General features: G+C 43.9%; 1 protein-coding gene across 1 annotated transcript; it reads right to left on the bottom strand.

Moving 5' to 3' along the window:
- Nucleotides 1-258: 258 nt before the first annotated feature.
- Nucleotides 259-9,255, bottom strand: LOC105704379 (myc box-dependent-interacting protein 1; the record flags this gene model as incomplete). The annotated part of the gene is made up of 8 exons (XM_023433660.1): nt 259-819; nt 903-1,045; nt 2,283-2,456; nt 2,608-2,651; nt 4,068-4,186; nt 4,332-4,604; nt 5,382-5,572; nt 9,120-9,255. Coding segments are annotated over 8 exons (1,161 nt in total), but the record flags the coding sequence as incomplete, so codon positions are not given.
- Between the last annotated feature and the right edge of the window lie 2,469 nt (nt 9,256-11,724).

Here is an 11,724-nt window from a genome sequence, read left to right as displayed (position 1 = left end):
CCATTTTGTTTCTGGTCTGGGCTGAATTAAAAAATTTGTTTACAAAATCCAAATTTTCTATGTGTCAGGACAATTCTTAGATGTCTCAAAGTTTCGGAGTTTGGTCTAATACCTTTAAAAAAAATTGTTGCATTCGAATCGACTGATTTGAAAGGGGTTTCACTTCACCTTAACGTGAATTTCACAGCAGTCCTCTCTCGATAGTCTTAAAACGTTACAAACCTATGTACAATCTCGCGGAATAATAACATCAATCCGTAATATAGATTCTTCGTAATAGTAATATTGCGGGTACAGTATATCATCCATATATATATTATTCGATAATTCAATTAATTAAATACCTCATTTGATTATTCGGGGTGATTATTCGCGCGTATAGGTGTGTACGCATTCGTATGCTCGATATGAGATATGATAAATCCCACCTTACAAGCAGAGAAAAGAAAGAGAAAGAAAAATCTTGGTTGTTGGCACAGACAACAGCTGGGATAAGGCACTTTGGGCCGATTGATTTCACCGCGGCACCTTCCAGCGTGACCATCTCATCTTTTTACATTTTCATATTTTCACATCTTCATCCGTCGCCTCTTCGTCTCGTTTGAAACGAAAAATCCATCCTCGAGACCAGGACCGACTTGCCCTCTTCTTATTTCTTCCTCTCGTCGATCCACCTCCTTTGAAATACATCTACGCCGTTCCTGTGAGCATTGGAGTGTACTTGTCCGGTGGAGGACCTCACAGAGGCTTCGTGAAGTTCGCCGGGAACATCCCCTTCTCGTTGGTCCCTTCCTTGACCCCCATGAGCCAGCCCTCCTCCTAAAACATTACAGCCATCCTTGATTAAAACCTCCTTCAACCTTCCCTCGAATATACGGCTCAGATTTTTCAAAAGACCTCACCTGTTCTTCAGGATCGTCGTACTCCACGACACGAATGATCTCACCAACGTCGAAGGACAACTCGTCCACGTCTTCGCGACTGTACTTGTACGTGGCCTTGACCCTGTAGAGAACACCAGGAGGCAGATTGTCGGTTGTTGCGCCTAGAAAAGAAAACAGCAGTCTATGTTGAGGGGGTAAAATGAGATCTGGGAACACAAAACGTGGGAACTCTCGTCGCGAAGTAGTTTCTAGGATAGGATACCATATTTAAGGTGAAGTGAAACACGTCGATTAACTTCATCAACGTCGATAAACAAGATCTTTTTTTGCCTTTATGCCGTTCAAATGGGAGTTTATCGATTACCAGAGTGTTCTAAATTGTCGTAAAATTGTCCTGACCCTTTCGATTCTTATATCAGAGGTTTCGATAATTGTATATTGATCGAAATATGAGAGCTCGACGCCATCTTGCTTCTGGTCTGGGCTGAATTAAAAGATTTGTTTACAAAATCCAAATTTTGTATGTGTTAGGACAATTCTTAGATGATCAGGAGTGACGTGTCAAAGTTTCGGACAGTTTGGTCTAATACCCTTAAAAAAAAGTGTTGTATTCGAATCGACTGATTTGAAAGGGGTTTCACTTCGCCTTAACAATTGTACACTTCCAGATCGCCTTAAGGTGAAGTGAAACACGTCGAGGAACTTGATCGGTGTCGATAGAGAAGATTTTTCTAAATGCCTATGTTGCCGACGTTCGTTTTTATATCGACAACTATACCGAATTATATTGTGTATTGTACCAAATGGCATACTCCGCCTGTCGTTTTCATACAATAATTATAAAGAAATCGAAGTAAAACTCTAGAAATCCTCTAGATTCATGCTTTCTGGGGCCCTAATTGACTGCGGAGGGACCCCCTGCGCCATCTGTGATTAACAGGTGAATTAAATTTTCACTCCGAGACCTCGTATTACCATCGTTTTAGCAAAGAAGCGCATACAACACTTTTCTTGCCTTTATCCCGTTCAAATGCGAGTTTATCGATTACCAGAGTGTTCTAAATTGTCGTAAAATTGTCCTGACCCTTTCAATTCTCACATCAGAGCCTTCGATAATTGTATATCGATCGTAATATCATAGCTCGACGCCATTTTGGTTCTGGCCTGGACTGATTTAAAAAATTCTTTTGAAAAATCCAAATTTTCAATGTGTCAGGACAATTCTTAGATGTGTCAAAGTGTCGGACAGTTTGGTCTAATACCCTTAAAAAAAAGTGTTGCATTAGAATCGACTGATTTGAAAGGATGTTTCACTTCACCTTAAATGAAACGGTGCTATCTAAGCGGTCCAACCAGGCGGTGTCTATTTTTTAAGCATACGATTCCCGTAGTACTTACCAGCTGGGATATCGTACAACTCTTCGACTCCCTTAACGGGCGCGTCTGCGTTTTGCGGGGAGGCGTCTTGGTTATTCAGGGAGTTATCATTGCTGTTAGCATTGCTATTAGCGTTGCCATTTAATTGGGTGGTCGGCGAGGTGTCTCCAGCAGCCGCCATGGGATCATCCAAAGCTGGAACACGCAACAAACCACACTGGTATCTAGCGGCGAGCTACGCTACGCCGTTTTCTAAGAAAACAACTCTGGGGTTCCACACCCTGTCAAGCATGCCGAGCATTAGTTTACGTGACTACGTGGAGACCAAACGGGGCTACGGCTTTACCTGATGAGATGTTGTTCTGGGCAGGTCGGGTGTTGATGATCAGCCTGAAAGCAGAAAACCGCGTCAGTCCACCCACGAGGAACGAGGAGGGGCCGCTCTTTTGCGTCTCGCGTCGTCATTTGCATGAAATATACGTGGGCATGCATTGGGTTGTTCGGAAAGTAATTTCCTTGTTTCCCAACGGAGGACTTGATTTTTTTTTCCACGGCCAAAATCACACTTAAGCCGCGTAATTATTATATAGTTTGACGGCTGATCTAGCAAGGCTTGCTTGTGAAAAAGTTTGATTGATTCTACGCAGTGGTTTTTGGTTGGTACCCTTTCAAATGTGGAAAGTGAAAAGCGGCATTTTCGGCATGTTTTACTTTTTTACTATCGAAAAGGTGAAAGTGCTGTTCAAGCGAGAGAAAAATTATCCGATGTGTATGGAGAAGATGTATTGACGGAACGCCAGGGTCGAAACTGGTTTGCAAAATTTCGATCCGGCAATTTTGATATCGAAGATGCCCCACGTTCTGGAAGGCCACTTAAAGCTGATGAAAACACGATAAAGGCATTAATTGATGCAAACCGGGGAATAACAACTCGGGAAATCGCTGAGAGATTAAATTTATCGAATTCGAGCGTTCGTGATCATTTGAAACGCCTAGGTTTAATCTCAAAGCTCGACATATGGATTCCTCGTGTTCTTCCGGAAAGAAATTTGTGTCATCGCATTGACGTCCGTGATTTGCTTCTCAAATGTCAAGAAAATGATCCATTTTTGAAGCGCATCATCCCTGGGGACGAGAAATGGGTTGTCCACGACAATGTTACCCGCAAGAGGTCATGGAGTAAAAAAGATGAACCGGCTCAAAGAACTTCGAAAGTCGAAATTCATCAAAAAAAGGTGATGGCATCCGTTTGGGGGGATTTCAAAGGAATCGTTTTTTTTTTTTGAGATTCTACCGAACAACCCAACGATCAATTCCGAAGTGTACTGTCCCCAGCTGGACAAATTGAATGATTCACTTAAACGGAAGAGACCGGCATCGATCGATAGAAAAGGTGTAGCGTTTCGCCAAGATAATGCGATACCTCGTACAAGTTTCTTAACTCGCCAAAAGCATCTACAGCTTGGATGGGATATCCTGCCACCCCCACCATATTCTCCAGATCTGGCACCTTCCGATTATCACTTGTTCCGGTCTCTACAAAATTTTCTAGACGATAAAACCTTTCCTTCAAATGAGGCGGTCAAAAATCCCCTGGATCAGTTTTTTGCCAGCAAAAAGCAAACATTTTATGATCGTGGAATCATGCTCCTACCAGAAAGATGGCAAAAGGTATCGGACCGGAACGGACAACATATAATTCAATAAAATATTTCTTCGCTATAAAAAAATCGTCTTTCATCTTCATAAAAAAAAAAAAAGAAATTACTTTCCGAACAACCCAATATGTATGTATGGTTCCCTTACGAGGAGTTGGCGTTGGGTGACTTGGGCGACTGCGGCTCGGAGTGCTTCTTCAGGGTGTAGGATCCTCTCTGGCTCTCGTTGGCCAGCTTATCGACTATCGCCTCGAGCTCGGAGTAGACCTGAAACCCGAGGAAAGGTTTATACCTTCAAGACAAACCATAAATCCATAAACCCGTACACCTATAGATCTACGAATCCAAGTTAGACGGTACGAAGCGTTTACGTAACGCAAAGTGGACCTTGTCCAGGTCGGCGTGGACGCACCTTGGCGCTCTCGGCGTGGAAAACTTGCTCGGCTGCGAAGAGGGTCTGCAGATTCGTGACCAAGAAGAGGACCCTGGAGTCGTACAGGGCCGGAAGCTCGTCGTGGAGTTCGGAGTTGAGCTGCTCGTACGTCCGTTTGGCGTCCTCGAGCTGCTCCTTGCCCCGGGACACCTTCAGCTCGTCCCTCTTCTTCGGATTGCCCTGAAGAGACTGGAAGCTGTGCCTCTGTCCGTCGTAGTCCACCAGCTTGCGGCCCCTCTTGTCCACCTTTTTCTGAAAGTCGATGGAGACGTTCGAGTAACGCCTCAAGAGTCTTCGATCTCGCCCGACCCGGAGGAGCAGTTGTTGTATGAATCCCGATGGTTTTTGCAATAGGAATTGCAAAATGGGATATTCATACAACTGCTCACGTGAAGGAAGGTACCCGAATGAAGAGTGAGACTGTCGCGAGCAAAACAAGTTAAATTTATTATAATATTAAATGGACGACTGACTTATTGAATTTTGTCAGCCCTTCAGGTTTTTGCAATTGGAATTGCAAAATGGGATATTCATACAACTGCTCACGTGAAGAAGGAAGGTACCCGAATGAAGAGTGAGACTGTCGCGAACGAAACAACTTAAATTCATTATAATATTAAATGGACGACGAATATTATAAATTTATTATAATATTAAATTCACGAAGTGAAAACGGAAAATTTCTAGTTGCCGTGCAGATGGAAAAACATGCCGTATGCCCGTGTGCATGTTGCGCGCACGTGTAAGTGGTAAAGTTAAAAAAGGTATGACGGTAAAGAATAGAGACGGTCAACCCAAGAAAATTCTAAAGAACCCTAAACCTTCTCGATGGGACGGACGGGGCAATATAGTCGTATCGTAGAGAACTAAAATTTACGAACCGATTTCGGAGTCAGGAAATTGCTAAATTGGTAAATGGCCCGATGGGCCCAAGCAGGCGGTAAGTCCCTTTCTGGGAATTTGTCTGACATTTCAAAGTCCGCGATGAATTTACATATATGAGTACCGCGCACGGAACAGTCGACTTACCCTCATCTCCGGAAACTGGCTCTGGTAGGTGTTGAGGGGCACCAGGACTTGATCGGCCAACTTGTGGGTGAAGTCCTGCCAGAGCATGTCCAGGTTCTGTGCCTGCACGTAGAGGAGGTCGTGGCCCGTCCACTGGCTCTCGTAGATCTCGTTCAGGGAGTCCATCAGGGTCTTCGAGGCCGCCTGCACTGCTGCGAACATTAACGAAGGCAAATTGCTTAACCAGTTAACTGTGTCGACCTATTTGAAACGTGTGTTTCCATGACGAGTATACTCGTCAAACACAGCTAGCTGGTTAAGGTGAAGTGAAACACGTCGAGGAACTTGATCGACGTCGATAAAGAAGATTTTTCTAAATGCCTACGTTGCCGGCGTTGGTTTTTATATTGACAACTGGGTCGAATTATATTGTGTATTGTATCAAATGGCATATTCCACCTGTCGTTTTCGTACAATAATTATCAAGAAATCAAACTAAAACTCCAGAAATCCTCTGAATTCATGCATTCTGGGGCTCTAATTGACTGCAGAGGGACCCCCTGCGCCATCTGTGATCTCCAGGTCAATTAAATTTTCACTCCGAGACCTCGTATTACCATCGTTTTAGCATAGAAGCGCATACAACCCAAAAAAGAGGCAAAAAAATGCCTTTATCCCGTTCAAATGCGAGTTTATCGATTACCAGAGTGTTCTAAATTGTCGTAAAATTGTCCTGACCCTTTCGATTCTCATCTCGGAGCCTTCGGTAATTGTATATTGATCGAAATATGAGAGCTCGACGCCATTTTGGTTCTGTTGTGGGCTGAATTGAAAAATTTTGTTAAAAAATCCAAATTTTGAATGTGTCAGGACAATTCTTAGATGATTAGGAATGACGTGTCAAAGTTTCGGACAATTTGGTCTAATACCCTTAAAAAAAAGTGTTGTATTCGAATCGACTGATTTGAAGGGTGTTTCACTTCACCTTAAGGCTTAAAGTGAAGGTAAGGTGAAGTGAAACCCCCTTCAAATCAGTCGATTAGAATACAACGCTTATTTTTCACTTCGATTTCTTGATATTTATTGTACGAAAACGACAGGTGCAGTACGCCATTTGGTACAATACCCAATATAATTCGACCCAGCTGTCGATATAAAAACCAACGTCAGCAACATAGGCATTTAGAAAAATCTTCTTTATCGACGTCGGTCAAGTTCCTCGACGTGTTTCACTTCCCCTTAACGTGGCCGATATTTTCTTTTCTTTTCTCCCCTTCCCCTCGCTTTATCGAAGCTGCGGACAATTCCTGCGATTACTTTCTCGTCCCACTTCTCCAGGTTGGCGAGGTGCATTCACCTGGCCTGGAAGAGTGGAGGGATATCATTTTTTTCTCGCATTTTCTGACTCCCTCCGGAGAGTCGAAAAACTATTGGATCGACATTTGGAGACGCGAGAGGGTTGGGAATTCTCGGATTTTCTTCCGTCGACGTTTGAACCGCGCGTTTTGTCCGCACGGGCATTATCGAAGGGGAAAGCGCCTTGGCGCGTCGAACGAGGACGGCCGACGACCTCCTTCCGTTTCAACGGACTCTTGTGCCCCGGTCGATTTAGACGTCCGAATGATCCATTAAGGTGAAGTGAAACCCCCTTCAAGTCAGTCGATTCGAATACAACACTTTTCTTAAGGGTATTAGACCAAACTGTCCGAAACTTTGACACATCACTCCTGATCATCTAAGAATTGTCCTGACACATTGAAAATTTGGATTTTTTTTTAAATTGTTTAACTGTATTCAAATCAGTCGATTCGAATACAACACTTTTCTCAAGGGTATTAGACCAAACTGTCCGAAACTTTGACACATCTGATCATCTAAGAATTGTCCTGACACATTGAAAATTTAGATTTTTTTTTTTATTGTTTAACTGTAATCAAATCAGTCGATTCGAATACAACACGTTTTTTTAGGGGTATTAGACCAAACTGTACGAAACTTTGACACATCCTGATCATCTAAAAATTGTCCTGACACATTGAAAATTTGGATTTTTCAAACAAATTTTTTGACACAGTCCAGACCAGAACCAAAATGGCGTCGAGCTCTCATATTTCGATCGATATACAATTATCGAAGGCTCTTACATGTACCCATAATTATGAAAGTGGTCTAAGTCATATATTTTTTGTTTCGAAATTACATTGAATTAATTTAGTTTGAAATAATGTGGCGTGAAATAACTGATAAACTCATTTTTTTTTTTTAATTTTGACTTAGACCACTTTCATAATTATGGGCACATATGAGAATCGAAAGGGCCAGGACAATTTTACGACAATTTAGAACACTCTGGTAATCGATAAACCCGCATTTGAACGGGATAAAGGCAAAAAAAGTGTTGTGTGCGCTTCTTAGCTAAAACGATGGTCATACGAGGTCTCGGAGTGAAAATTTAATTGACCTGGAAATTACAGATGGCGCAGGGGGTCCCTCCGCAGTCAATTAGGGCCCCAGAAAGCATGAATCCAGAGGATTTCTGGAGTTTTACTTCGATTTCTTTATAATTATTGTACGAAAACGACAGGTGGAGTACGCCATTTGGTACAATACTCAATATAATTCGACCCAGCTGCCGATATAAAACCCAACGTCGGCAACATAAGCATTTAGAAAAATCTTCTTTATCGACGTCGATCAAGTTCCTCGACCTGTTTCACTTCACCTTAAAAGAAACGGCTGAGAAAAGTAATGGAACGAATAAACAAGAGGCGCGGGAAAATTCCGCAGGGACGACCCGGAAGCGACCTCGACCTTTAGCCGCCCTCGTCCCGCAAGGCCGCATTCAAGGGAGAAATAATTGGCGCGATTATTCCGCGGAAAACGGGGCCGCCTCGTGACGTAAGATCGCTCGCGTTTTTTCATTCCCATCTCGAGTGACTCGAGTTGACTCTATAAATACGCGGCGGGATTTTATTCCGCATGCGGCAGGACGCTGTATCGCGTTACAGCTGACGGAGGTCGACGCGAGCTTATGGAAATGCTTAAGGTGAAGTGAAACACGTCGAGGAACTTGATCGACGTCGATAAAGATTTTTCTAAATGCCTACGTTGCCGACGTTGGTTTTTATATTGACAGCTGGGTCGAATTATATTGTGTATTGTACCAAAAGGCATATTCTACCTGTCGTTTCCGTACAATAATTATAAAGAAATCGAAGTAAAACTCCAGAAATCCTCTGGATTCATGCTTTCTGGGGCCCTAATTGACTGCAGAGGGACCCCCTGCGCCATCTGTCATTTCCAGGTGAATTAAATTTTCACTCCGAGACCTCGTATTCCCATCGTTTTAGCATAGAAGCGTATACAACACTTTTTTTGCCTTTATCCCGTTCAAATGCGAGTTTATCGACTACCAGAGTGTTCTAAATTGTCGTAAAATTGTCCTGACCTTTTCAATTCCCATATCAGAGCCTTCAATAATTGTATATTAATCGAAATATGAGAGCTCGACGCCATATTGGTTCTGGCCTCGGCTAAGGTAAGTAATTTTTTCCAAAAACTCAAATTTTGAACCGGTCAGGACAATTCTTAGATGATCAGGAGTGATGTGTAAAATGTGTGGACAGTTTGGTCTAATACCCTTAAAAAAAACGTGTTGTATTCGAATCGACTGATTTGAAGGGTGTTGCACTTCACCTTAAACCTTATACGAACAACACCTCGAAATGTCTCAAAGATCGGAGTCGTTCTAGGACTTACCTCGAACACACCTGATGTAATTGTTGAACTCCTTTTGCAGCCGATTGGCGGAATTCTGCTGCCTGGTGAAGTTCTGCAGGTGTTCGTCGAATATGTCGTCGGCGGTTCTGTCGACCTTCCCCAAATTTTGCAGGAACTGAAACGCAAAAAGAGGGCGTTAATGTGAAGTGAAATACGTCGAGGAACTCGATCAACGTCGATAAAGAGATTTTTCTAAATGCCTATGCTGTCGACGTTTGGTTTTGTACTGACAGCTATATCGAATTATATTGGGTATTGTACCAAATGGCATACTCCGTTCGTCGTTTTCGTACAATAATTATAAAGAAATCCAAGTAAAGCTCCAGAAATCCTCTGGATTCGTGCTTTTTGGGGCTCTAATTGACTGCGGAGGGACCCCCTGCGCCATCTGTGATTTCCAGGTCAATTAAATTTTCCCTCCGAGACCTCGTATTCCCATCGTTTTAGCATAGAAGCGCACAAAACACTTTTTTTGGTGCCCCGGTCGATTTAGACGTCCGAATGATCCATTAAGGTGAAGTGAAACACGTCGAGGAACTAAATGCGAGTTTATCGATTACCAGAGTGTTCTAAATTGTCGTAAAATTGTCCTGACCCTTTCGATTCTCATATCAGAGCCTTCAATAATTGTATATCGATCGAAATATGAGAGCTCAACATCGTTCATCGATCTTAAGGTGAAATGAAACATCGATGGACCCCCTGCGCCATCTGTGATTTTCAGGTCAATTAAATTTTCACTCCGAGACCTCGTATTACCAAAGAAGCGCATACAACACTTTTTTTGCCTTTATCCCGTTCAAATGCGAGTTTATCGATTACCAGAGTGTTCTAAATTGTCGTAAAATTGTCCTGACCCTTTCGATTCTCATATCAGAGCCTTCAATAATTGTATACTGATCGAAATATGAGAGCTCGACGCCATTTTGTTTCTGGTCTGCGCTGAATTAAAAAATTTATTTGCAAAATCCAAATTTTGTATGTGTCAGGACAATTCTTAGATGTGTCAAAGTTTCGGACAGTTTGGTCTAATACCCTTAAAAAAAAGTGTTGTATTCGAATCGACTGATTTGAGGGGGGTTTCACTTCACCTTAATCGATCCGATCGGACGACTCGGATGTCTCTCGGAAAGATCTCAAACCCCCCTCCTCGTTCCTCGTCGTTTTCGAGCACCACCCCGGATTCCAACGTGGCAGAAGATCGATAATAAATAGTTCCCCGGATACTTTGAAGACGAAACTCGCGCCCGGTTTGAGCGCGAAGAGGCCGCTATATTTAAGTCCGGTCGGGTGCAGTAAACGGCCACGGAGAGAGTCTATTTCCATCGATTCCGCCGATCGTGTCGTAATCCCGCGCATTCGAAGGGAAAAGCACGAGAAACTCGTCGCCCGGACCCAGGGTCATCGTTCCGCGCCGGTTCCGTCAAGGATTTTTCCCAGCAAAATCGTCCCCGACGCGGCTCGAAGATATCCTAGGGGAATTTCGCATCGCCCGGAAACCTCGCGGAAGCGGCGTTACGAAATGGGGAAATTTTCCCGGGGTGATCGACTCGCGGTTGGCGTCGCGGCGCCTTGGCATCGGCTCCGTCGAGCCGAAAACAGGTGCGCGTCCCTCGTGCGGAATCGCGCCGCGACGCGGTCGTTGCTCCGGGACCCGATTTCGGATCCTCGGTCAAAAGTTCTGCAAAATCAGGGAGGACGTGACACCTGGGAAAAATCGTGGCTTCCTTGGGATCGACGCGGGACCTGGAAAAAAATCGTGGCTTCCTTGGGATCGACGCGGGACCTGGAAAAAAATCGTGGCTTCCTTGCAATCGACTCAGGGCCTGGAAAAAAATCGTGCGTTCCTTGTGATCGACGTGGGACCTGGAAAAAAATCGTGGCTTCCTTGACCTGGAAAAAAATCGTGGCTTCCTTGCGATCGACGTGGGACCTGGAAAAAAATCGTGGCTTCTTTGCGATCGACGCAGCACCTGGAAAAAAATCGTGGCTTCCTTGAGATTGATGCGGGACCTGGAAAAAAAATCGGGGCTTCCTTGCGATCGACGCAGCACCTGGAAAAAAATCGTGGCTTCCTTGCGATCGACGCGGGACCTGGAGAAAAATCGTGGCTTCCTTGCGATGGATGCGGCGCCTGGAAAAAAAATCGTGGCTTCCTTGCGATCGACGTGGGATCTGGAAAAAAATCGTGGCTTCCTTGCGATTGATGCGGCACCTGAAAAAAAATCGTGGCTTCCTTGCGTTCGACGCATCGCTCGAAAAAAAATTAAAACTCGCTCCGGGATAAACGTCGAGCTCGGCAAAAATATGCAAACTCTCTCCGGAATAAATACCTGTTCGGCAAAAAATAAAAAAAAAGAAATAAATACGCGTATACGTTCGACCAGATGAGGATGCCCGTGCAAAAATCGGAGGTAAGAGAAACGAGAGAACGCTCCGTTACTTTGGCCACGACCTTCCGACCTCGAAATTGAAAAAATGTAAAGCAACGTCCTCGATACAGTTTGGTCGCGTCAATTATATTTTCACTCCGAGACCTCGTATTCCCATCGTTTTGGCATAGAAGCGCATACAACACTTTTTT

Source organism: Orussus abietinus, unplaced genomic scaffold (genome assembly GCF_000612105.2).
Source record: "Orussus abietinus isolate OABI.00-Male unplaced genomic scaffold, Oabi_2.0 scaffold991, whole genome shotgun sequence".
Taxonomy (NCBI): domain Eukaryota; kingdom Metazoa; phylum Arthropoda; class Insecta; order Hymenoptera; family Orussidae; genus Orussus; species Orussus abietinus.
This window is presented reverse-complemented; position numbering and strand designations above follow the sequence as displayed.